The sequence below is a fragment of the Acipenser ruthenus genome, chromosome 18 (genome assembly GCF_902713425.1).
Source record: "Acipenser ruthenus chromosome 18, fAciRut3.2 maternal haplotype, whole genome shotgun sequence".
In the NCBI taxonomy this organism is placed as follows: domain Eukaryota; kingdom Metazoa; phylum Chordata; class Actinopteri; order Acipenseriformes; family Acipenseridae; genus Acipenser; species Acipenser ruthenus.
The window spans coordinates 18,361,367-18,388,805 of record NC_081206.1 but is presented as its reverse complement, the minus strand read 5'-3'; the positions used below and the strand labels follow the sequence as shown (position 1 = coordinate 18,388,805).

Below are 27,439 nucleotides of genomic sequence, written 5' to 3'. Positions count from 1 at the left end.
CCATGGTGTATGACTTTTGACAGTAAACTGTCTTCAGCAACCTCACCTTGTTAGCTGAGTTTGGCTGTTCCTCACCCAGTTTTATTCCTCCTACACAGCTGTTTCTGTTTCAGTTAATGATTGTGTTTCAACCTACATATTGAATTGATGATCATTAGCACCTGTTTGGTATAATTGTTTAATCATACACCTGACTATATGCCTACAAAATCCCTGACTTTGTGCAAGTGTACCTAGAAGAATTGATGCTGTTTTGAAGGCAAAGGGTGGTCACACTAAATATGGATTTGATTTAGATTTTTCTTCTGTTCACTCACTTTGCATTTAGTTAATTGATAAATATAATCTATTAACATGTCTATTTTTGAAAGCATTCTTACTTTACAGCATTTTTTCACACCTGCCTAAAACTTTTGCACAGTACTGTATGTTGAGGCCACAGTGGTACTCTGAACACTGAGGTTTACAAAGTCACCAGAATGCTATGATTGAAACTGAAAATCATACAAAGTGAGTCAAACCAGCACAGAGAATACCTATAAGATATTTCATAAACATACCAAGTTGCTTTTTATTTTAACGGATTCCTTTTTTCCTTCTGTAAAGATGGCACAAAGGTCTTGCCAACGTTGCTGTCAACTCTCACCCCCTCTGTGAAAACCTATCCCGAGGACACTGAACAATGGTTGTCCACAACTGAAGTTCCACACATTATTTCAATTACAGGTAAAGTGTTACAGTCAACAGTTTAGAAGATCAAAGGTATTTTAGCTGTATAATCCAGGGCCCTTCAGTTTGACAAGTTTTTCCACACCTGCAGTGACAAACCTATTTGCTAAAATTTCTATTGCAAAAAAGTTTCTTATAAAAGCTTGTATTTAAAAAAATAAATAAAAAGGTTCAATAATAAGAGTAGCCAATTCAAATGTATTTAGAGGTCTCATCAAGAGAGATTTTAACAAAAGCAAATTCATGTGTTCTGTGGTGTTAATATTTAAAATCACTGGATTACAATAATGCATTCTTACTCTTAGCTCTCATCTACCACATAATTCACATTGACAACAGATTATCTATGCTCACTCTATGAAGTATTTTTTTTTAAATGCATAGAATGCAGGTATTATAAAACATAACACAACAGGAAGTGTTTAATGCTGTGTAACTGCATCTGAGGAATCGGATGGGGATTCATTTGAAATGAAATAGTGTCTTCTTGTATACTTCATTTTAGAAGGAAAAATTAAAAATGAAGATTACCCAAGCCAGATGGAGGTTGCATTGATATACCAATCTGCAGCCTGGATTGTAGCCGGTGTATTGCTGACTACTGTCATATTCCTCATAGCTGCTCTTGTAATAAACAAGAAGAAGAAATGGGTACAAATGCCCTGCTACAGTGCACCCAAAAAGGTAAGAAATACATTAACGCCTTAGTAACACACAGCACTTTAGAACATATAACACCATGTGAATGACATGTTTACAGTGCCTCACATCACAAGTACAAATGCATCGGAGAGCAATCAGTAAAGGAAATCGCCTTATGCCAACAGATACCACGTAAAGGTAACATTACCAAGGAAGGCAGGACACTACGAACAATGCATAGAGATACACCGAACATAAATACATTAATCAAGCTAAGACACCTCCTGACAAACCGACCTGAGCTTTCAGTAAAATGAAAACAACGTTTTCATTTTACTGAATTTTAAATGTAATATAATATAAGGTCATTGAATTAGGAATATGAATACTGACATGTTCATCCAATTGGAAACAGAAACCTCAAAATTAGAATAATGTGTTTGACACTGATTCTTTACGACAGGTTTATTATAATAAATGATCCCTTTTTCATGTGTGAATAATAATAATAAAAATAATAATGAACAGTAGCTATGTACTTACCCTTACTGTGTATTAGAAAATATAAAAAATGGTATGTAACGTATAAATACATCATAATATTTTGTTCACTGCATCATTAGATACATTTTTTTTTTTTTTTACATTGAAATTACTTTGTATGTCTTTTTTATGGCTTTTTTTTTTTTTTTTTTAGACCGTAATTTTGAAAAAACATGTAAACAAAAACTCTGTCGTATATATGGAGCCTTCAAAGGAGAATACATTTCGAAATGTCAGGAATGAATGCAGAGTAAATGTATCCACAGAAGCAAGTTCAAATCAGCAATGAAAGACACAGCGATCAAACAGAAAAACAGAAGCAGCAGCAAAGTCGGCTGCTGGGATAGAAACACACACGGAGGCCTGGGATTTGGGTTTCATTTTACAGCCCATAAAATGGACATTTATTGAAAGATATTGCAATGCAAAACTAAGTACATCTGCAATTTTATCTTGTGATCTTTTATATATATAAATTTACTAAAGCTTTAAATAACCTAAACTAAGGCAAACCCTGTGTGCAACAGTATGAATTGAAAATGTGATATTCCTCAACCATTCCCACACAGCCAAATCCAGTACACAGTCGGCACTCACATATCCGACCCTATATTTTTTGACATCAGTGATGGTTAAGAGTGTGACTCATATCTGATTATTTCATTTTGGCCCGTTCCAACTCTTGTCCGTTTTTCAGGGAACACAAAAAAGGTACAATGTCAAAAATACATAGCTGAAAGGACTGTGTTTGTAAAATAAGTAGGCATCCATTTAGATGTACTGTAGTTGGTTTTGTTGGTAAAGTACTATATTTTCAACTTAAGTATTTTAATTCAGAACGTATGATTCTGAAAATATCACTTGTCAAAACAGACACGTGGGCTGTAATACAGTACGTACTTTTAAATCCGGTTTCCAGTAAACGACCGTTAACGACAGCAAAATGAAATCAAAATGTTACCCATGCACAGAACTGCGTAAAACATAAAAGGCAATGCAATTTAGCAATAGATTTAAAAAAAGTTTCCAGAATTAAAACAGTATCCAAAGTCAGTATTCAAAATTGCAGACTATAGTGCTCGATATGGCCCTAATGTTACAGTTCAACAGTTATGACAATGCACAAAAGCAACTAAAGATTACCGATTTAAAAAAATAAATAAAATAAAATTACATCACAGTATCAAACTGGTTAATGACTAACTGTTTTACATTACAATAGCTGGTCTCGTTCGCTTTATTTTTGCTGCATTTTCATCAGGTTAAACTGCAGGAAGCGATGTGTAACTGCACAATAAAGACAGACTGATTTGCACATGCAAGGAAAAAAATGCAGACTGTGACGGATAGTCAAATAAATAGTAACATTGAAGAGACAGGCTTGTATCAGAAAACTGTTGAGTGTGAAATCACGAGTGACAGGTAAGTGCATTAATTTGTTATATATATACAGACTTGCTCAAATGTGTTGGTACCCTTACAGCTCATTGAAATAATGCTTCATTCCTCCTGAAAAGTGATGAAATTAAAAGCTATTTTATCATGTATACTTGCATGCCTTTGGTATGTCATAGAATAAAGCAAAGAAGCTGTGAAAAGAGATTAATTATTGCTTATTCTACAAAGATATTCTAAAATGGCCTGGACACATTTGTTGGTACCCCTTAGAAAAGATAATAAATAATTGGATTATAGTTATATTTCAAACTAATTAGTTTTTTTAATTAGTATCACACATGTCACCAATCTTGTAATCAGTCATTCAGCCTATTTAAATGGAGAAAAGTAGTCACTGTGCTGTTTGGTATCATTGTGTGCACCACACTGAACATTGACCAGAGAAAGCAAAGGAGAGAGTTGTCTGAGGAGATCAGAAAGAAAATAGACAAGCATGGTAAAGGTAAAGGCTACAAGACCATCTCCAAGCAGCTTGATGTTCCTGTGACAACAGTTGCAAATATTAAGAAGTTTAAGGTCCATGGAACTGTAGCCAACCTCCCTGGGCGCGGCCGCAAGAGGAAAATCGACCCGAGTGAACAGAAGGATAGTGCGAATGGTAGAAAAAGAACCAAGGATAACTGCCAAAGAGATACAAGCTGAACTCCAAGGTGAAGGTACGTCAGTTTCTGATCGCACCATCGGTCGCTTTTTGAGCGAAAGTGGGCTCCATGGAAGAAGACCCAGGAGGACTCCACTTTTGAAAGAAAAACATAAAAAAGCCAGACTGGAATTTGCTAAAATGCATATTGACAAGCCACAATCCTTCTGGGAGAATGTCCTTTGGACAGATGAGTCAAAACTGGAGCTTTTTGGCAAGTCACATCAGCTCTATGTTCACAGACGAAAAAATGAAGCTTTCAAAGAAAAGAACACCATACCTACAGTGAAACATGGAGGAGGCTCGGTTATGTTTTGGGGCTGCTTTGCTGCGCCTGGCACAGGGTGCCTTGAATCTGTGCAGGGCACAATGAAATCTCAAGACTATCAAGGCATTCTGGAGCGAAACGTACTGCCCAGTGTCAGAAAGCTCTGTCTCAGTCGCAGGTCATGGGTCCTCCAACAGGATAATGACCCAAAACACACAGCTAAAAGCCCCCAAGAATGGATAAGAACAAAACATTGGACTATTCTGAAGTGGCCTTCTATGAGTCCTGATCTGAATCCTATCGAACATCTATGGAAAGAGCTGAAACTTGCAGGCTGGAGAAGGCACCCATCAAACCTGAGACAGCTGGAGCAGTTTGCTCAGGAAGAGTGGGCCAAACTACATGTTAACAGGTGCAGAAGTCTCATTGAGAGCTACAGAAAACGTTTGATTGCAGTGATTGCCTCTAAAGGTTGTGCAACAAAATATTAGGTTAGCGGTCCCATCATTTTTGTCCATGCCATTTTCATTTGTTTTCTTATTTACAATATTATGTTGAATAAAAAATAAAAACAAAGTCTGATTTCTATTAAATATGGAATAAACAATGGTGGATGCCAATTACTTTTGTCAGTTTCAAGTTATTTCAGAGAAAATTGTGCATTCTTCGTTTTTTGTGGAGGGGTACCAACAAATTTGAGCACGTCTGTATATATGTATATGTATAAAATGGGAATTGATTTGTTTCTTAATACAAGGACAGTAAAACGCGACTGACGTGTATCTGAGTGTCGTATATCCGAGTGCTAACTGTGTAATAGTACAATGCTTACACAAATAAACATACGTCATTATTTATACTGCATCTGCATTGCCTTTTCGCATTGTTTTAATGGAAAGGAGATTCAGAACACCTTTTACTCAACTGTTTATTTGACAGCGAAACAGCACAGAACTGTTAGTCTTACTTAAAATGCTTAAATTCAACGACAAAATTGTGCATTCTTCGTTTTTTGTGGAGGGGTAAGACATCAGAAAGGCTTCTTGTAGCAATGCTTGTCATTGAATGAATTTCTTTTAGTATTTCCAAATTCAGCACTATTGGATGTTTAATAGTTATGGATGCTAAAGTATTACTTACCTGTTTCTCATATGTCATGCATTCTCTCTACCCATATTTGGAGCATTTTAACATTATAGCTACTGCAATGAGTTTTGAACACTTTGAAAAGCATTCAACTACCCTAATCTAAAGAATTTACCAGCAGCATGCAGCAGACCGTGTATATGCCTGCCTCCTTACTAATGTGTTTTTAACAAGAGCTCGAAAAGAGAAGCATGTTTTATTCAACACAAATGCTGCATTACCAGGTCACTAATTTTGTATGAAGTAAACTACGAGGATACAAAAAAAAACAAAAAAAAAAACAATGGTGATAAACACTTAGCAGTGTTACAGTTCTTAAAACATACTTTATCAGGTTAAATTGTATGTACATGAATTCTACTGGTAAAGGCTGGGAGTGGGGTAGCTTTGATTACACCTCGTGTATTGCAGCAGCTGTGGAATTTTGGCAGAGTAGTTCTATATAGGGCTGAGCCTCTCTCACAATCACAGGGCTCCCTCTATGTCGCTATCTGACTTGCACATCAAAAAAAAACATGAGGCATTGAAAACAGTGGTATTAATGGAGGGTCCTTATGCAGGAAAATCTAGGACTTTTACCATTTACTGTCAACATGGCCTAGTGAATAAACCAAATGAGTGAATTATGAATGTGTGTTTTTTTAAAAAACGTTTTTCAAAAGGGCCATCGGTATAACAGAAAAGATGGGCACCAGAGAAGGTTTTTAAGCATCTTTTTTCAGCTGGAAGTCTAAATCACTTCTATTTTTAGGGCACATTAGGTAAGTAAATTGTAGACACACCAGCATACGGTCCCTATTCTTAAAAGCCTAACACTAGCAGGTTGATTTCTTCTGTGGATAAAGGTTATGCTGTTTAAAAATGAGAATTGTATATTTCTGTGGTTCATTGCGACAAGCTGCTTCTACCACATGCAATTTTCACAAAACTGTTACATCATTGAAATGATTTGTTTGTAAAAAATACTTAATATATAAAAAAATATAACAGTCCAGAGCAATGCAGAGTTTCTTAAATTATAGGAGAGCTGTGAAAGATGGATGCCATATTATTGACAGCTGGAGCAAAGGTGCAGTAGTTGCATATTTGGTTTTATATAAAAGCACTACTGTTCTGATGAGCTTGTTTTACTACATGTAAAATACATTACAAAATTATTGCGGATTGTAAAGTTCAAACAAACTATTGTTATTCTATTATTATTATATGGTTTACATATAAAGAGATTTTTATTTTGGGGTATCTTATTTTTTGGACAGTGTGCTTGTATACTAATAACATAGACTTAACTTGCTGTGATGATGATGATATTTAAGAATATTACTAATCTTAACCAAGTGTTTTTTAAGGCATGGGGGGAAAAGCTACATGTTAAATGCTTTTGCAAATGCTTGTAACTCTAAGTGTAAAAATAAGCATCAAATTAGATGAAAGAAAGAGTTCCTTATTTATTTTTTCACATAGCTTTATTTATTATTAATAAAACTAGTTTTAAAAGCTAATTATAGTGGTCAGCAGGTAATGAGCGGAAAGCTCAATGGAGCCACACCTGCTGTACGTTTTTAGTTGTGTTAACCTTTTTTTTTCTTTGCCTACTTTACTCTTCAGAACATGTAAAGTTGCTTATTTATTTTCCCAACAGCAAATGTTTGATTTGTAAAACATCTTTCCTTGAAAAATAAATACATTTGTGATCAAAATCGTTGTTGCCTTGAATGTATATATTCTGTGAATTGTTTCATTCTCAAATGTGTACAGTAATAAAGCAAATACATTTAGCAATGTTGACTGTACTAACCCTTTCAGGTCCCACCTTATCTTGGTGCCGTATGTTAACGTATGCCGGAAGAAATCGTGATGGAACCTCACAGAACTCCCAGGTCCCAGTCTGAGGTGGTGTATAAATATATAAAAATAATTTAGAACTGAAAGGGTTAAATACCCCTCGTTTGAAAACTGAGTGGGCTCTTATTTGAAACTTGTTTTGAAAGAGCCTTTTTTCCGGTTCATGGGTGGCAAATTGCCCAGGTTAGCTTGGCTGTTAATGAAGAGCAGACGAAGCTCTCTGCACCACACTGTTGAACAGCCATAGGCAATGCCAGTGTCAATATGGCACGAATAGGTATAGTTCAATGATAAACTTTCACAGGCCCCACATTGCACAAATCTTGGATGACAAATTAACATGTCTCAGCATCTGCTCAGGGGTTTGAGATGTTCGCAGATATTTATTCACTATATAGGGTTCAAATGTGCAGTTCTGAATAAACACATTTGAAATCATGACACCTGGTACAAGTTCAAGGAAGTTCTCAGGTTGCTTGCCTTGCCCTCCAGGAAGTCTGTTACTGCTTTACTTCCTTGGTCAATTCCCCCTTGCAGTGCCTTCAAGGTCAAAGCATGACAGTCATCAGGGAAAACAGCTGATTGGTTACTGACAGGTAAGTATGTGCTCAAGAGGTGCAGACAGTTTCACTTGCCCCTAGTGTAGGGCCAGATGTCATGCTTTTGTTGGCTACAATTACTTTACTTCAGCCTATAAACTGTAAATAATTCAAATCCAAAAGCTTGCTACAGCCTATGGACATCCACAAACATCAGTGACTTTAAATTTAGTGCCGTTGGACCAAGAACCTAAAAAAAAAAAACTAAGAATACTTTATTTAGCATAATCATTTTTAAGGTAAGCAGACCACCTTTTGTTTGTATTCGTTTTTTTATTTATTTTTTTTATAAAAACGACTGAAATACATCTCATTACTATCCTGGTTCAACAAGAGAAGTTTATGTTCACACAGCCTCTTTGCAACCATGTAAGCAATATTCTTTAATAAAAAGATAGTTATTTTATAACCATGAATCAAATGTTTTTACACATCTCCTCCTTTTGCAATCTACAGTATGCAAGTGTGTCTAACATTTTAAACATATGTATAAACATGAAGAAAATACAGAAGGCAGAAAAAAACACTAAGGATTTTGCTCTTCGTGGAAATCTGTTTTGTTAAAGTTTAAGAGAGAACCTTGTAGTAATCATCTTTATAGCTGTACAAAACCAGCACTGCCACCCTAAAAACAAAGAAATATACATGTCAGTGCTGTTGGGTGTCCACACTACCAGCTCATGTTCACAGAGAACACACCTAAATAAATCATACTTTCAACTACAATCACCAGAGCCAGGAGAGGTCACCTCTCACTGGCAAATTGCAAATGTGGGACTAATACTTAACAGGGAATACAACTGAAGTGGGAAATCAGAAGCTGGATTGTGATATGGTTACCTTGTATTCTCCACGGATTTCATTAAGGATTTTTCTTTTATGCAGTCTTTGCCAAGTTAAAATATATACTTTTCCAAATACATTCAAGAGGGTTGTCAAACAGCAATATACTTTTCTGAATAAATGCTGGTTATCTCCTACTGTATGTTGTTACTACTGGAGACAGCCAACACAGATTGAGAAGATCCATAATGAAAGTGATTTTAGTGGAGCTATGTCAAACAAAAGTAGCTTAACTACAAGATAGATAGATAGATAGATAGATAGATAGATAGGAGAATAAATTGTTACCTCTTAACTATTTTGAACTGGTGAATTTCTTCACAGATTGATTTTAAATATCGTTGCTTTGGCAGTCGAGAGAGCAACTGTTTCACACTTGCATAAAACATTTGCTCGTCCCCATCATACTAAAACAAATATAAAAATGAATCAATGTTAAACTTATTCACTCCGCTCTTTTTATTACTAATGTTGCGACAGGCTCTTTAAAATATATCACCGTTTTATATTCATTTCACCATACCTTGTGTCAAATTCATCACACAGTAATATCAACTTGGTTATGGGTCACTGGCGTAACTTTGGTTTCAAAAGTGGGGGGGCCCAGTTTCTGTAGCTGACGCATACATAAAGATTATTGTATCTGAAATAATGAAAAAGTGAGGGGGACATGTCCCCTGTGTAAATTACACATATGTTATGGGTTACATACAGTACAATGGGGTATGTGTTTTATCTGTTCTGAATTAAACACCCTCATACTGAGCCACATGTGGTTTACACAATATACACTGGCTTGACTTAATACTGTAAAGTATGTATAAATACAATTTATATATTTTTAAACATTGGTATTGCTCACCTCAAGTGTCAAGAAGTGTATTAACATTTCCTTGGGCAAGTCAATCTGTAAAAACAAACAAACAAACAAACAAACAACTAGATGTTATATACTAGTCATTTTAAAGCACACAAAGGTTGCAGTCCTATTATAACAATTCCTGAGATATGATCGTTTCACACAAGTGTGGTAGTATGGCACGGTAGCTATACAGTATACAGTCAAAGCGAAGGGCACAGTTACATTTTGCAGAACACTAAAAAAGCTGTTCTCAAATGGTTTACTGTGAATTGGTGAAGTGTTGGTAGGAGACTTGTAAAAACATCAATTGGATTCCGTTGACACTGCTGAAGTTCCAGTAACGCGTCTTTAAGGGAGAAGAAATATGAGGATATTTATTCAGAGCCCTTACTGGTTACAACAGAACAAGCAGCACAGCTGACTCTGAATAAGAAAGCATAGCTGTCCATGCAACGCTTGTTAATACATTAGCAATCATTATCCAGCAAACACAATTCTGAAAATCACAGGAAATGTAATATCTGTAAACATGACCAGTAAAATACAGCACATCTTCAACAAGCTCACATTTCCGATCCAGCACACAAGCGTACTGTGCTACAGGTTTATAACATGTAATCTGCTTTGGAATTATAGATTTTACTTTGTAGCTCTTTTAATTGTCAGTATGGTTTAAAAGCACAAATGCATCAAACATTCTTAGCACAGATGTATACAGATACTATATTATGTTTTTCCATACATGGATATACAGAAAATAAAGAAAACTATTTGTTTTCTTTGTAACTGGATGACGACTGTGAGACTCTCTCTCTGTAACTAGCCCATATTGCTAATAAATATCACATGTTGATTTATCAAGAAAAAAAGAATGCTGAAGCATCCAAAGACTAAAGCAATGAACAATACATAGCAAGTCAGATTTCTTATTTAACCAATTCCTGTATTTTCTCCTCTGTCTGATTCAACTCTTCCCAGGACTATTGGCCTGATGGGAGGATGCCAAATTTGAACATTATAAAAATTAACAAATATGTAAAACCTGACATTTTGTTTATAAAATAAATAAATACTTACTGCTAACACTTCCATGTCATTATATTTGTTTTGAAAATTACTGGCCATATTCTGCAGTCTTGATTGTATCTAAAAAAAAAAAAAAAAATTGTTACAATGTTTCAAAACAACAAAAAATAAATCACGCAGGCGAGATTGTGGCACCTTGAGCCGCGGTACACATTGGTGCAGATGGGGCATCGTTATAGAGGCACGGGAGCCTTCCATTCAGACAGTGGAAGGGAATTCTCCTTCCTACAATACATAGCAATTCCAGGGGGCATCGCATTTACATCACGGAAGTTGGAATCTCCCAAACCTTGAGAAATAGGTAATTTTGAGTATGTTTAAAAATAGGAATATGTGGGCTCCCGAGTGGCGCATCCAGTAAAAGCACTCGCTAGAGTGCAGGATGCGTTCTATAGCCTGGACGTCGCCGGTTCGAGTCCAGGCTATTCCACAGCTGACCGTGGACGGGAGCTCCCAGGGGGCGGCGCTCAATTGGCAGAGTGTCGCCCGGGGGGGGAGGGAGGGTTAGGTCGGCCAAGGTGTCCTCGGCTCACCGCGCAGCAGCGACCCCTGTAGTCTGGCCAGGCGCCTGCGGGCTTGCCTGTAAGCTGCCCAGAGCTGTGTTGTCCTCCGACGCTGTAGCTCCGAGACGGCTGCACGGTGAGTTCGCAGTGTGAAAGAAGCGGGCGGCTGACAGCACACGCTTCTGAGGACAGCGTGTGTTCATCTTCGCCCCTCCCGAGTCAGCGCAGGGGTGGTAGCGGTGAGCTGAGCCTAAAAAATAATTGGGCATTTCAAATTGGGGAGAAAATAATAAAAACTAATTGGCAACGACTAAATAAAAAAAAAAAAAAATAGGACTATGCATTCGTCTAAAATACGAATGCATATCCAGAAAAATGGAAAATACAATAGGATATACACTGCTGTGCAAAAGTCTTAGACATGTTGCATTTTTACTCAAAGCCTCCACTAGTGTTTTCTACTATTATAACAACCTTGACTTGCACAAAGAAGGAAAAACATTGAGTGAAATAGCTCGCATCACTCGATTTTCAAGGTGTGGTATCCGAAGCATAATCAACAAGTATAGAGAAACATCATCTGTAATTGACAAACCCAGGACAGGAAGACCCAAAAAGCTGTCCAACAAGGATGAGCAATACTTGAAGATAATATCCTTAAGGAATAGAAAGACGACAAGCGTTGAATTGGCAACAGAACTGGCAGAAGGCACAGGTGTCTTTGTCCATCAAATCAACAGTACGAAGGTCACTCTTGAAATCAGGACTTAAAGGATGTGTTGCAGTAAGAATACCTCTATTAAAAAGGGAACAAGACTAAAAGCGTAAAATATGCACAAACACAGAAATTGGACTATGGAACAATGGTCAAAGGTGCTTTGGACTGTTGATGGAAAGTTCCAGTAATGCGTCTTTAAGGGAGAAGTGAGAAGAAATATGAGGATATTTATTCAGAGCCCTTACTGGTTACAACAGAACTTTTCCATGTCAAGCACCCAAATGGGTGTTGTAAGAAAAGGCATTTCTAATGAGGTTCATAAGAAAACTGCACTTCTCCAACAGTAGGTCTCTGTGAATCCACAAAAATTTGTGGTTTCACATATCCTATGGTTGGGACACTTCTTATAATGTTGATGCTCGATATCCATTTGCTCTGTGAAAATGCCTAACAAAACCCTTAAAAAGAAAGCAATGATACAAATGAAATATAAAAGTAGCATACCTGCGTTTCATATCGTCTTCTTGCGCTGGCAGACAATTTTTCAGGCGCGACAACATTCACATTCAGCACTGTGCGGCTTCCATATGGCTCAGATGATCCTAGAACAAAAGGAACAGCTGTTTGGAGGAAGCAATCATCATTTCCTAACCAATAATAATAATAATAATAATAAACGGAGAAACACTGTTATGGAAAGAAATATGCAACAGGTGAGGTTCCACAGGGCTGGAAACTTGCAAATGTTCTGCCAGTATTTTAAAATGAAGCAAGACAGACACAGGTAGCTACAGTGCCATTCGTTTAACATCCAAAACATGCCAACTGAGGGAAGCAATATTAAGGGTAGGTTTGAAGGCCGCTTGTGTAGCAACAATAGAATAGCAGACATCCAGCTTGGATTTATAAGACCAAGGTCAATCTTGACTTTTGTGGAGGTGTACAAATCAGTGGGTTGAAGTACCACAAGGGCCAGTGCTTGGATCTTTATTGTTCCTCAAGTATATAAAGGACTTGCATCCCTGCTTTGTAAATGTGTGCTAGCATCAACATCCCTCCACCTCTTTCTCCTTCTCTACAGCAGTATGTGGGGGTCTCCGATCTCCCTAAAGTATCAATTAGGCGATCGCCTCACTAAGCCCAGCAGGTAAGGAGGAATGGGTCAAGAAGTACAAGAAATGTTAAGCTTAGCTGCACCTGAAGTAAGCAGAAGTGATGCTTTGGGGTTCTGGAGGGCACCATTTTCAGATACATCTCTAAAAAAACAAAAGCAAAAGGCATATTTAGAGGGAAAAACTCATCATCCTGTATCTGTTATACCATCATACTATAACAACAATTACATTTATACAGCGTCTTGTAGTACAAGTTTGAAGACCTTGAATGTTGGTTGATTTGAAAAACATTTTGATTTTCAAAGACCTGCAACTTTGCATTTATTACTAGTTGACAGGAATCCAAACATACTTATAATTTTTCATGGAAAAGGGAACGACTGCAGGGCTTGGTCAATCCTACACTTAAAATAATGCATATATGGCCTTACATTCAGCAACAGCACATGTCCTCTTACACTTTTGCAATATTTACATCATGTAGCTCACTAAAAAAAACTATTTGGTCTCCGAAGCAGATTCCCGTTTCCGTGTGCTGTCGTCTTTGAAATCTCACACGTACAATTTCAATTTATCTTACCTGGTAAACCCGTCATCAGAAAATTTGGTCCTGAATTTTTGAACGAGGTGGTCCACTAAATCTGTCTCTAAAATCTTCTTTTCTGATTGCCGGTCCTTTTCAAATGATTTGACCTTAAATAAAAAAAAAAAAGGAGTGTGCCTGTAACTTTATTCAGTATGTCAAAGACATGCATTATAGGGAATTTATAAAAATTATCTACTATTTGGACACAAGAGTCACTCCCTTCCAAAACGTTGATATAAATTAATTTGAGTCCTGGTTTGGTATATTCAGAAATGATCAAGTTGCTGGAAAAACTCACAACTACTAATAATTCTTTAGGGTCTGGTTTAAGGGAAGATCACTCAACAATGCATTAAGACCTCTGCTGCTGATTGCATATGCTTTGTTAACAGACTACTGAATCTTGTGAAATATTTTTTTCAGTTTCAATATTGATCAGTAGTTGATCTTCTACCAGTCTGGGGTGGTTTCAAGAGTTTTCAGCTTCATCTCGCTCATTAAAATAGACTTTAAATAACCCAGTTCAAGCTGTATGAATTGGGTCCTATGATACCCATTTCTATTGCTTGTATAAGGACTTGGGCAAGCCATAATGTTATCAATTAGTATATATTTGAAATAAATAATTAACAGTATCGTTATCTGGCTCACTGGTGTGAATAGCAGTCGGTTGTCTCCGAAATTGCTAGTTATGTGCATTAATGCCATTTTCATATTGCATGCTGATTTTAATAAAGCTGATTGTTGTGTTGAGCAAATGACTCTGGGTTCATCCACACAATAAGCCTCACACATTACCTTGATGTAGTTTCCCTCTTTTTCAGAAACGAATGCTACACAGGCGATTCCAACATGTTTGCAATGTTCCTGCACAGTTTCTTGTGACTACAGGTAGAGAAATAACAGTTTACTATGTTACGACTTACAGTAGTATGCATTTTGCATAATTTACACATATGCATTGTTATGCTCTATTAGCAAAGAAAATGACTTCTCCTCTTGATCAAGCTGCTGCCAACAGCTGTAAAACACGTCAGATTTCACTTGATACCGTATTACTCAAATTCAATTAAACTGCAGTGTCTACACAAGTGCTAAGAACGTGAAGAGAGGGAATGTTTAAAATCAACAGTTTACTTGACTGTAACCTAAAAAAGGAGCATGTTCACAAAATGGACAGCTACAAGATTACAAAATGTGTCGCAAAAACAAGAAAAACTGGTGTACAAGACTAGGAGGTCAAGGACAAGGCCACCCAACACATTCCTGAAGGGTATACAGTCTACATAGTCTTGTTAAAATGCCCCCCTCCATTAACATAAGACTGGTGATGCATCAGATTAATGTAGCTCATCAACAATCCTAATGATTCAGCATCAACAACAGGACTAGGTAACCCATTCCACACCGTCGCCACTCTCCGTGTAAAGAAGCCTATCCTGTCCTCGGTTCTAAGTCTAGCTCCACTTAGTTTACAACTGTGTCCTCTGGTCCTGGTTTCTGTGCTGCACTTGACCAAAGTATTAGGTCAGGGTTAACTTTGTCAACTCCTTTTGGGATAATCAAGTCCTTTTTAGATTTGATCAAATAACGTTTGTTACAACTTCACATACAGTAACCTAGACAAGTTACTAGTGGGCAGCAGTGTGGAGTAGTCGTTAGGGCTTTGGACTCTTGACCGGAGGGTTGTGGGATCAATCCCAGGTGGAGGACACTGCTGCTGTACCCTTGAGCAAGGTACTTTACCTAGATTGCTACACTAAAAACCCAACTGTATAAATGGGTAATTGCATGTAAAAAATAATGTGATATCTTGTAACAATTGTAAGTCGCCCTGGATAAAGGCATCTGCTAAGAAATTAATTAATACTATTGCCAAATCCTTGTAATGCAGGACAGTAAAAGCAAGCAATGGCTGCAACTTTGGCTTCAGCTGCATTCTTGTTCAGAAACAACGTCACACTCTAGCATCACTTTACAAAGGAAGACCCTATTGCAATTACTTACCTGCGACACATCGTACATGACATCAGCCGACACCCCAGCTGTCCAGAGTTTCTGAAGGATTTTAATAGCTCTATCCATCGACGCCTGGCCAACAGAAACCACCAGCATGTCACAGCAGCTTATTGAAGGCTAATTGACAAGAGAAAATAAAAGAGCCAGATTCAAGTAACATTTTAGCTGGGTAAAAATGGTTTTGTGAAATCTAAAATTCATATTCAATATATAGGTAAAACGTGGAGATTTATTTACTGAAGCAAAATAAATACTTAAACACCATGATTACTGTATTACCTTGGTTACATGACACCCAATAAAGAATACTAAAGAAAATGATTTATTGTACAAGTACTGTTTACTGTTGCCTAAGGCATGGTGTGTCAGCTTGGGTTTTCTTCCTCTATATGTAGCCCATAAAGTTGCCATGCCAACTGCTTCCTCAAAGACAGGTGCCCATTTCCTTCAGGAAAGACTGTTTAAAATGTACAATTCCTAGCACCAATTATTACTGCTGTGCAGACCACATCTCCGACGCCTTGACCATGTTTCATAGCTGAGCTGCCAAGATAGATTTGCATGTTATAGTGTTACAGAACCCTCTGCAGTGTTTACAAGAAACACATTTCTTTGCTTGATTTTATATATAAAATCACAGCGTTGGAACACAAGGGACATAGCAAGCGCAACGCAATGAGTTTCTTGTGAATTTTGCAGGGTGTTCTGTAACACTTTAATAATGATAAATAAGTATATCTGTTACATACACCCCCTGCCACGGCTATAAATACAACATTAGAGCTGGGTTTGTATCATGAAGTAGAGCACCGTGACCTACATCCACCAAATGTGACAAAGCAACACTTGGATGGACAGGACCCACCATATAATGCCACATTATGATACTTTATAATCTGTGGTAAAGATTTCCCTAACCAAGTCTCATCACAACTGTATAAGTTGTTCTCTAGATACATGTAAAATTGGAGGTGTGCCACAAGTACAGTAGGTGTAGACTCCTCCAATATACACAATTTGCTTATTTTTGTTTTAATGCATCCTGAGCTAAAACCAAAGACTGAATCGAGGCTACTGATATAGTTGCTCACACTAATAAAAAGTAACAAAATACAGCGATGACCAAAAGCTTTGCATTACCCTATAGAATTAATTAATTCTGCTTCATAAAGTCAAATGAAACCTGCTGAATAATGTTACATTAACATATTGAATTACATACCGCTTAGTAGTTTTTCCATATACTTAACAAAAAACTGAAAAGATATGACATTTCGAAATCTAACATGAAATACTGTACTACTACTATGGCTTCCGGTAGACTTTTGCGATAGTAAATAGATGTCCTCTTACAGGTTCTTCCATGCTAGCAAGAGCAGCACAGATTTTTTCCAGAGCTAAACTGGCTCCTACAGCAGAAGGGATTGGTCCTGATAACTCGGGTCCTCTGAACTGTGGGATCTATAAAAACAAGAACATAAACACAGCTCAGTACTGCATCTTGAATTCTCAATTCTGAATATGAATGAACAAGCCAGTAGATGTTTACCAGGTGATCATATCTTCCACCAGCTGCCACAATATCTGGTACTGTCCTGTGCCTTCGCTTGACAAACGCTACAAACTGAAAAATGATCCCGCTGTGGTGCTGAACTTTATAGAACAGACCGAGATTGATGACCACCTGCAGTACAGAAGCAAAGAAATACATTTAGAAACCGTAACCTTCAAGTAATTTATTTGTCATACGTTTGATGTTAGGGAACATAAGAACATTTACGAACGAAAGGAGGCCGTCCATCCCCCATCAATGCTCATCCGGTTTCTTGTAGCCAATTATTCCCAAAGATTAGATCCCAATAATCCTGCATCAACAAGGTGGCCTGGAAACTCTTTCCATACCCTCAACACTGTACCCTCTGTCTTAAAGAAGTCTCAATTGAATTTCCAACTGTGGCCTCTGTGCTTAAATTATTGGCTAAGGTTAACAAGTTTCTCCTCATCTTTTTTTTTTGTTCTAGGCTAAATATATTTAGTTCCCATCTTCACAACCCATTCATTGAATCCCTGGGATGTATCAGCAAAAAGCTATAAAAAAAGATAAATACTGAAAAAAGTTTCCCCAATTCCAAATTATTCCCTTTTCTGAAAACATTTATAAAACTAAAAAAAGAAACCAATAACGTAAAGCTGACTTCAGATGCACTGTACTGTGTTGTGTTGCGACAGAGAATGACGGAGACTAACCTGCAGTTTCACACCTAGTTTCTTTAAGAGCCCAGTGACCTCCTCCAGGTCCTTCATGCCCTGTTTTGCCAGCTGAGCGACGGCTGTTTTCTGCTTGGTCAGGGTGTTTATTAATGGGCTCAGTTCCGGCAGGTCCCCTTTCTGATCTATATACTTATAGAGTGTTTGCAGCTGAAATCCATAAAATAAAAAAACAGAATGTTACACGGAAATAAAGAATCAGATTTTTACAAAGCCTTGGGTCCCTGGTTTTAAAAGGGATGGTTCATTAACCGCTAGGCTTAATCCAATAACAACGGATTAGCAAAACCACAAAATGAAACCAGCAAATGAAATCCGTCCTCCAGGCTTCCTTTCCACTTCACTGTCGGTTGCAATATAGTATTGCAGAAAAGGCTGTCCTTACAGAGGCTTAGTGCATATCTAGCAAAGGCATCAGCCTTTTCAGCAGCTATATTATTTATGACATTGCTTTTTAGGTAATGAGATTCCCTCCCATCTTTCATTCCCCATCCACCTGATCTGCAGCAATTAACTTTCCTTTAACCAGATTCTCTTACACACATATACATATAATACCTTTCCCCAACATAACCGCTTGTGACAAAAAACATGGTAGGATGCAATATGAAGAATATTGTTTGTTCTCACGTTCTTATTCAGAATGTACTACTGTTTCTGCACTAATGGATATATGGCATGTCAAACAAATCTAGTCCCTTTAGTTAGGGTGGTGTGTATTTAATTACAGAAAAAAAGTATTTTACATCAAAAGTACATTATTTCTGTGGATGTCCATTTTTCTCATAAAAAACTAACAGAAAATTGATTCTGGTTGAGTTCATTCATGCTAAATAACAAGCGGCACGACAGCAAACTGATTGATCACATTCGGGGTAGTAAATTGGGGGTAATCCACAGGTACAGATCAAATACCCCCTTAATGCAGAGGCATCAACAGTGAACAGTGTGTGCATGTTCGAAAAGTCAGAGTCTTCAGTGGTCCTAGAAAATATAGGTTACAGAAATACTCACACTTTTTGTTGACAGTGAAAGATTGCAAAATTTGGCTTCAAGCACCTGTCTTGTCAGCTTTTCACTCTGCAACAGAAAGAGGTGCATTTCAGAATGCAAAATAATGTTTCATTGAGAGGCTTAGTAAGCGGTCTAGTAATGAGACTTTGTGAACAAAGCTAAAACATCCACAGGGCAGAAGTGAGTCACCATCTCAGTTTTGGGAGATTTTTTTTTTCATGTGGTCCATGGGATAAAACCAAATTGCAAATGACCCATTTCACCTGAAAAAAGTCACCTCTTTTTGGTAAAGCATTTGTTCTAATTGAGCTTCTAAGCTAAAACCGCAGAATACAAACCTTTAATAGTTATTTATATATTTAACAAATGTTGGTATAAAAAAAAAAAAAAAAAAAACAGGGTCGTATTCTTGAAACGTTCTTAAGAAAAATCTTAAATCCAGAAAAAAAAAGGTTAAGAACTTTCATGCACAACAAATTCTTAAGAAACTTATGAAAAATGTGCACTCTTCAAAGAAATGTTCTCATTTGTCTTTAAACTGTTCTTACAAGATAGCAAAATCCTTGTCTTAATTGATACAGCTCCTTACCATTGCTTCATATAGAATAGTGGAAGATTGACTTAGTTTATCCTCAGGTATTCCACAGTGTAGCAATATCGCTTTAAGGAGGCAGGTGTGGTTTAGGTAAATGCTGTAGTTTCTTTCCTATAAAAGTAACAGCCAGTATTACATCTTTATCAGATCTCAGGACACAAAACAAAGAATTACTAACAATTGTATGGTTGTATGTCTTACATGAACTAAATACAATTGAAATGTGTACACCACTAACTTTAAAAATGACATTTACAACACAGTTTAAAATAGAAGACTTGCAGGCAACATCATTTAAGCACCAAAAAAATGGGTAGATTCTGCAAAGAGGTAAATACCTGAAGTACTGGAAATTCGTAAATGATTTCAGATATAGTGTATATCGTCTCTGCCTCTGGTAAAAGGCTGTTTGTTGTTGATGTGACGATATCGAAGGCACATTCCAATAGCTCTCTGGGATGAGAGCGATCTAACTTCCGGGGACGGAACACTCTCTCAATACTGTATCTAGAGAAAGAAAACAGTATTAACTGCAGTACCTCAAAAAAAAAAAGGGTTAGAGTTAAAAATGAGAGCCCAAGAACACTAAATGTGATAGACAATTGGACGATAGCTCAAAACTGTTGGTGTTGACTACAACAGACAGAATGTAGTATCTTACATTGGAGAACAAATCATTTTTGAATGAGTTGGCTACCACTTGCACAACATTACTATAAATGTATACATCAGTTACAGAGTGTCCTTCCTTACCTTTTCAAGTTTGTAATGTTGTTTTTTGCAACAAATCTTGCAAACATAATCTGAAAAATAAAAAAAAAATGCTTAGCACAAATGCGGGGATGGAACAGTTCTGAGCTACATTACAGTCTCACAAAATGGAATTGAGTGTAATGAACCGTTGGTATTTCAATATAAAAAGGACTTACCCTGAGATCATATGGCACCATCACAAGCATCCCCCTGTGGTCCATGAAACATGCAACCTCAATGCCCTCATACAATTTCTTATTCTTTGGCATAAAAAGAGGGGTTTGCAATTTTACCGCTCCTGAAAGATAAAGCAAAGTCCCTTTGAATATGATTCCAGTTTTAACCTTTTAAGGTACAATGGTCAGGTGTCCCACAAATACAAATTATGCTAACTTTCTTATTTTTGCAATGAGGTGCACGAAACAGGGTTTAAAATATACTGAAAGGTTGGCTCTGGTCATCCAAATTGTCACGCTCAATTCCTTGTGTACCTTAAGGGGTTAAAGCTTTCAGTCTCTGCTCATTGTAAGCTTCAGAGCATTCCCTCACTAAACTGTGGAAACTATGAAAACTTGGCAACATGTCCAGGTTAGGTAGGTTTACAACCTGTTATCAAACAGAAATGAAAATCCTTTCTACTGTGGAAAACAAAATAGTAACACATTCTTTTATGAACAAAGTTTGGAATGGTACCCCATAATACATTTGTCTTATTAAAATATGTACAGCGAAGGCCAAAAGTTCTGCATCACCCTATAGAATGAACACATTTTGCTTCATAAAGAAGTCGAATGAAATCTGCTGAATAATGTTACGTTAACATACTGAATTACATACCGCTTTGTAGTTTTCCATATATTTAACTGAAAAACATCTAACATGAAATACTGTACTACTATTATGGCTTCCAGAATACTTTTGCGATATCATTCTGTAGTTTATTTGATTACATGACGTTAAATAAAATACATAAATTAAGATATTTATTTATTTATTTTAATTTTGTCTCAATCCTAAAATTCTAGGTGATGCAAAACTGTTGGCCATAGCTGTCCCTCGTATTCAACAAACTACCTTTGAAACGTGTTACTAAAATAAATGAGCCATTACAATGTCTTCAGACACTGAAATCTGAATAGAACAACCTGTACTAAAGAATACAAGTACCTGTACTAAAGAATGTTCTAACCAAGTTTCCTCACAATTGCTGATTCTCAAGATATAATGTACTGTATATACACCAACAAAAGAATTCCATACATCGAACCCATTTTGCACTTGTATTAATGTACTGGTACTACACTAGGATAAAACAAATACTCAGTTTGTTTGCCTTGCCTTTCGAGGAAGTCTGTTACTGCTTTACTCTTTGGTCAGTTCAGCCCAGGACTGTCTTCTGGGTCAAAGCATATTACTGGCTGAAAGCATGTCAGCCAACAAGGGAAGCAGCTGACTGGTTATGGACAGAGTGAAATGACCCATGATGTGCAGGACAATGTAAAGGCATGATATGAGATTTTTTTAACCTGGTGTAATACAAGTTTGCAAAACTATTTTGTGGAACTATTTTGTTAACTAGTATGTCATAACCAAGTTTTTGTTGTTGTTTTACAACTGGATAAGCTATTCTACATGTACTGCTAGTATGGCGTTTGTTTGTACATAAAGACAGACAGAAATCTCTATTATCTCCAGTTTCTGATCCTCTCTGTTATTTGATCTTAGGAATGTCCTAACCAAGTTTCACACATAGAAAAGCAGTTCTCCTGTTCAATGAAATCCCCTTCAGTACTTACCATGCATTTTAAAGACCCTGGTTACTGTTTCATATACATATTGCTGTAGTTTGGCACCATGGGATGAATAACTTCCCTAATAAAAAAAAACAACAAGAAAACATCAATATGTAATACTTTCACCATCACTGAGACTACAACCACATATTGTACAGGCAGTGGATGAAACATACCCATTTAAGCATAAAAAGGTATGCAATAACCTTATTTATTAACTGTTGGCCACACTCACTCGGCCCTCAGCATAATACTTTGCCTAGATAGCCAATTATATACCCTCAACACTGTCTGTGTGACGAAGTCTCTCATTCCCTGTCCTAAGCATCTCCACTTCATTTCCAACTGTGTTCTCTGGTCCTAGTATGGTACAATATATACATATCTTTTAAATACATGTTTGCCATAACAATTACACTTTAAAATAATGGTCAGAAAAAGAATAATAATGACTCCAATGGAATAGAAGTTCTTCCTATGGTGTTCCAATTGAATGAATTCTGAATATGTGGCCTGCATCATATTAGAAACTAAATAAACAGTCATTCTGATGGAGTGTTCCTGCTTTAACATGCGTTTCTTTTCAATTCAGCACATGTGGGGCTTTCACAGGTAATGGAAGTGCAAGACGGTAAAGCACTTTGCTCCTGGATTGCCCCTTGACTTGCATGCCCTTCCAGTTACCAAGGATCCTGGCATTTTACACCTTCATCATGAAAATAAAAAGAGAAACCTTGCAGAGGTCAATGTCATACGTGTAGTCCATCACTGGTGAGATATTTTGTGAGAAGAGCAGATTGAGCATGTTGCGGTAGGCTTTTCCATTCAGGTTAGCCAGCGTGTGGTGCAACACCTCATGCAGCTCAGATTCCTCCACCTGGGAGGGAGGCAGGTGCTCGCTTTTCAACAGCTCTGCGGCTGTCGGCCTCAGGGCTGGATCGTGTTCCAAAAGCCAAGTAATGACCCGTCTCTGGGACGAGAAAAACAAATGAAGTGCAATAGAGGAGCGATCACCATGTTATATTTTATACTGCTAAAATTCCGCTCTGCAAACGTGCTGTTATTCAGATTAGGGTTTTTGTTGATTGTCTGTATTGTTCTTCCTGAGCATTTTGCTGCGTCAAACTCTCCGATTATGGTTGAATTTCTTTATTTTATTGTCATGCCAAAATAAAAATCAGCAAAGGTAGCTGCTTGACCTGTAGTTTGAGCTCTGAATCCAGTGCTTTCTCTTAGCTACTATAGTGTCATGAAGAACTGCTGTTCTTCATGACGCTATTGCTGTCCGTCTCTTGTGAAATTGGTTCTATCCATGCCTTTTTTTCCCATCCATCTCTAATTACAAAGCAGCATTCTGTACAGTTTAAACAACTGCAGCAAACATTCCAACAAGTGAGCAATCAGCCACTGCTCTAGACCTGATGAGCACTGATGGGCCACCTGTGTTCATAAAGAACTGAAAAAAAATGAATACATTCAATTGCCTTCAATTAGAAGAATACACAAATATATGATACCGAATCCTAAACAAATTACCTGTCTCAGTTTTGTCATAATCAAAATCTTCAGGAAACTATCGTTGGCTGTGGAAATAAAGAGGAATGAATTATAAATAATGAAAGGGTTTTTTTTTTTTTGGTTATAGAAAAGCAAACGATCAATCACAACTGACAAATTTATATTTTACACTGTGTGAGGTAAAAGCAAAGCATTCTTCTTTTATAATAAAAATAAACACAATTAATTCAATTCACGGGTTGAACTTCATAGACTTCATTTGCAAACATAAATATTGTTTTTGTGTTTATATTTTGTGCACCGGGAGTTAACTGCGAAGCCATTTAAAAGCAACAGAGAAACAAAGTTTAGTTCCAGTACACCCAGTAGGTGTCTTTATTTGTATGTACTGTATGTAACCGTTATCATTCTCCCAATCTCACAGAAATGTATTTAATGGGCAACACTCCTCATACTATGTGAATCACCCAACCTCCACAACATCAGCAACTGTGCTGGAGAATCAATATTTTTCTGCTCTTCTAGTTTCGACGACAGGGATACATGCTCTGCTTACCAGGCGCAGCTGACTGAGCACAGAGATCCTTTCTGAGGCAGTAGTCATTGGACGGTAAGACATCTCAAAGAAGATAATTCCCAGGCTAAACAGGTCGACTTTCTAAATTAAAAAGACAAAAGGGAAGTGGTTGTGTATATCTGTGCTGTACAACTGACTACAGTAATACACAGTGCGAACCACCTTTTAATATAAACAGAAGGCATGCCCCCATGTCTCTCACCGCTGTTGCATTACCCTTGAATTCACTAGTGGATGAAAATGGTGGACAAATGAAAAAGGGTGGGACTTACCATAGCTGATAAGTGGTGCCTATCATCTAGAAATGGAAAAGTCACATAGCAGCTCACATGACGGCCATATTGGGTCAGAGGTCAAGTTCAAGGCCACATTTTGCAAGCAAAATAAAATGAAGGGAAAGTCACCCTCTGACCACAGGCATGACTCTCCAGTGTTTTCTAAGCACACAATTGTATTATAATGTACTATACTAACATCTTCATAATAATAACCCTTTGCAGTCCATTTATTAAGTGCGCGTCAGGTGCGTCAGGTCCAATTTATTTTCACACGCGCAGTTAATTTTAGACACGCTGTTTAAAAGTATTTTTTTTCCCCCAGTCAAACGGGTTTAAAAGGCCCTGCAAATCAACAAAGCACTCACTAGGCATCTCCAGCCATGCTCCACCCTTTCGCTCGCTATCGCTTTCACATATGCTAAGAAATAAATAATAATAATAATAATAATAGTCGTACATACCGATCAATCATCTCCTGATCACTCGTTTTATCACCAAACTCCTCAATAATGCAATCCAAGTCATTATTTTATTACTATAACATCTCAAAAAGCTCTGCAAATGTCCGTGATAGTCTCTGTGCGCTGACTCAGTAGCAGCCAGCTTGTTTCCATATGACCGCCCCTATGTAATGCCAGGGGCAAGTATGACTAATCATGAGATACGCCGCCTTTTTTTTTTTTTTTTAAATCGGCTTGCCTCGGCTCCTGTCGCTCCCACTCGGCCACTGAATGGTTTTCTCTGCTTTTCCCGTTTTTTGCGTTTTTTTGATGATGTCGGACAGGGTCCGACAATGGACCGGATAGGAATAATTGCAATGTCGGATCAGGTCCGACAATGGACCGCAAAGGGATAAGGCAACATAATGTTTGGTATTACTACCTTACAAAGCTATATTAAACTTTGCTTTGGGAACCAAAGCCAGTCTATTTTGTTTAATTCTTTACCCGATTGTATGCAGCTCTGGTACTGCCTTCAACTTCTGGGCTCACATATAAGGCTGTGCCAACCATTCCAGTCATATTGTCTATACGGATTAAATAAAGTCATGTTTTAATTACCATTATTAAAATATGTATTTAGTTATTTTTGAGAATCAGCTTCCATATGCTAAAACAAACATATATGTATTTATTCATCTTAGGATCAGATAGTTGTTCTCTTGGTAAAAGTAAATGTTTCAACTATGACAGTATTTCTGAAGTTGTCTCTATGGTTTCCTAAAACAGCGATTATGTCTGTGTAACTCCAGATATCTCGGCCTCATATACAGTATGGGTGTGGTTATGCTGAGAAAGATTTTAGAACACTAACAAAAATATGTTTTCTAAACTAATCTATATTTAACTACCAAGGACAGCTTACTTCTAGGTGTTTGGCTGCACTGGAGCCACTATGTTTTGACAACTAATGGATTCTGAGACATTCTTATCATCTATAAAGTTCAGTATCAGGATTATTATGTGCTGTTGTAAATTTATGTTTTCAAAATCCAGGGACTTCATATCAGCCCTGTACAATTCAAATAAGGAGGCTGTGTGGTCCAGTGGTTAAAGAAAAGGGCTTGTACCCAGGAGGTTACTGGTTCAAATCCCACCTCAGCCACTGACTCATTGTGTGACCCTGAGCAAGTCACTTAACCTCCTTGTGCTCCGTCTTTCGGGTGAGACGTAGTTGTAAGTGACTCTGCAGCGGATGCATAGTTCACACACCCTAGTCTCTGTAAGTCACCTTGGATAAAGGCGTCTGCTAAATAAACAAATAATAAATAAACAAATAATAAAGCCCCGCAGATTGGAATAAAGCCCACAGCAGATTCATCACACTATCTTCCTTGCTGTTGCTCAGTTCTTACAAAATTATTAAGGACCCCAAAACATTTTTACGACAGGGGCGAGGTTAAACTCCCAGCAACGAGTCAATCCCTTTGAGTTATATCACCTGTTGCATCTTGTTTGATAACATGGACATTGTCTTCTACTTCACACTTGTCTGCAGCCTGTGGAAGGAAATACAAAAAGAATAACACTGAGAAATGTAAAAAACACTGTCTGCCTGGAATGGTCATAGACAAAGAAATATGAACATGAGAATACACTGTACAACTGAGATTACCTACCAAGGGCTAGAGATACGGTTCTTTATACTTTAGAATGTGTTGGTAGTACAGCAAGTCTAAACTAAGATAGAAGAAGAGTGGCAGGAAACTGTGGCTGCCATAGAGCATTGCCTAGTGACTGGGGTATGGAAGAGGGTAGCACTGGGACTCAGTCACTGCTGTCCATCCACCTCTGGTAGTACCTTCACTGGTGAAACTACACCGATATCCATGTAAAACCTTACTTTTTAATGTTTGGTGTATTTTCCAAATCAACCATTTTAAATAAACATATATAGCATTATATATCTCAGCTTGATTAATTATCACTCATCTGAAACATGGGTAAAGAAGGAATATTGCATGTTCTTATTGGTTATCATTAAAATAAAATAAGTAGAAAAGTGACCAACCACATTAGCTGGATGATCTGTAGCCAATCCAAAGTCTCCTATTTTCACATGGTCATTGGAATCAAGAAAGATATTAACAGGCTTCAGGTCTCTGTGAATCATTCCCTATTTAAAAAGGATGAACATTATAAAACAGGTGCTTTCCCCTATAACCGTTGCAGTGCTTAATGCAAGAAATACACTCCTCATAATAATGATTTCACATTTTAGTTTAGGGTAGAACACAATAAGCAAACTGCCACTTTCTCACTGTGTTTTTATCCCGGCGCTAATCAATATTGATTCCTGTGTAAAAGCAAGGATCCCAGGGCTACAGTATTACATGTATGTAGAGTGCATCCAAGCAGTTGAAGTTGATGGTTGCCGCACTACAAAATGTGGACATCCAAAAAAAGAATTGAAAGGCTCTGTGCACCTGCATATACCCTCCTGGCCCCAGAAGCAAAGATTGCAATGCATCACGTTGACATGCGTCTTCAACCGAAGCTATAATCTTTTTTTAGGATGGGGAGGTAAACAGCATTATCAGT

The 27,439-nt window shown here is 37.4% G+C and overlaps 2 protein-coding genes across 2 annotated transcripts in view; one reads left to right on the top strand and one right to left on the bottom strand.

The window, feature by feature from the left end:
* LOC117422163 (cysteine-rich motor neuron 1 protein-like) overlaps positions 1 to 7,126 on the top strand; it is a 37,369-nt gene extending 30,243 nt beyond the window's left edge. Inside the window, exons 13-15 of the mRNA XM_058991388.1 lie at positions 607 to 726; positions 1,235 to 1,413; positions 2,069 to 7,126. Of these exons, the coding sequence (XP_058847371.1) occupies positions 607 to 726; positions 1,235 to 1,413; positions 2,069 to 2,203 (434 nt within the window). The 3' untranslated portion in view covers positions 2,204 to 7,126. The remainder of the gene's footprint in view (positions 1 to 606; positions 727 to 1,234; positions 1,414 to 2,068) is intronic.
* Positions 7,127 to 7,347: 221 nt separating this feature from the next.
* LOC117422162 (eIF-2-alpha kinase GCN2) overlaps positions 7,348 to 27,439 on the bottom strand; it is a 36,222-nt gene continuing 16,130 nt past the window's right edge. The window contains 24 exon segments of the mRNA XM_058992174.1: positions 7,348 to 8,495; positions 9,002 to 9,120; positions 9,576 to 9,620; positions 10,653 to 10,721; positions 12,387 to 12,484; positions 13,080 to 13,138; positions 13,578 to 13,690; positions 14,382 to 14,468; positions 15,591 to 15,719; positions 16,956 to 17,063; positions 17,152 to 17,286; positions 17,850 to 18,020; positions 18,885 to 18,950; positions 19,474 to 19,590; positions 19,818 to 19,986; positions 20,233 to 20,282; positions 20,409 to 20,530; positions 22,029 to 22,104; positions 22,759 to 23,000; positions 23,559 to 23,598; positions 24,079 to 24,201; positions 25,346 to 25,425; positions 26,340 to 26,397; positions 26,910 to 27,014. Coding sequence (XP_058848157.1) covers positions 8,438 to 8,495; positions 9,002 to 9,120; positions 9,576 to 9,620; positions 10,653 to 10,721; positions 12,387 to 12,484; positions 13,080 to 13,138; positions 13,578 to 13,690; positions 14,382 to 14,468; positions 15,591 to 15,719; positions 16,956 to 17,063; positions 17,152 to 17,286; positions 17,850 to 18,020; positions 18,885 to 18,950; positions 19,474 to 19,590; positions 19,818 to 19,986; positions 20,233 to 20,282; positions 20,409 to 20,530; positions 22,029 to 22,104; positions 22,759 to 23,000; positions 23,559 to 23,598; positions 24,079 to 24,201; positions 25,346 to 25,425; positions 26,340 to 26,397; positions 26,910 to 27,014 — 2,439 coding nt within the window. The 3' untranslated portion in view covers positions 7,348 to 8,437.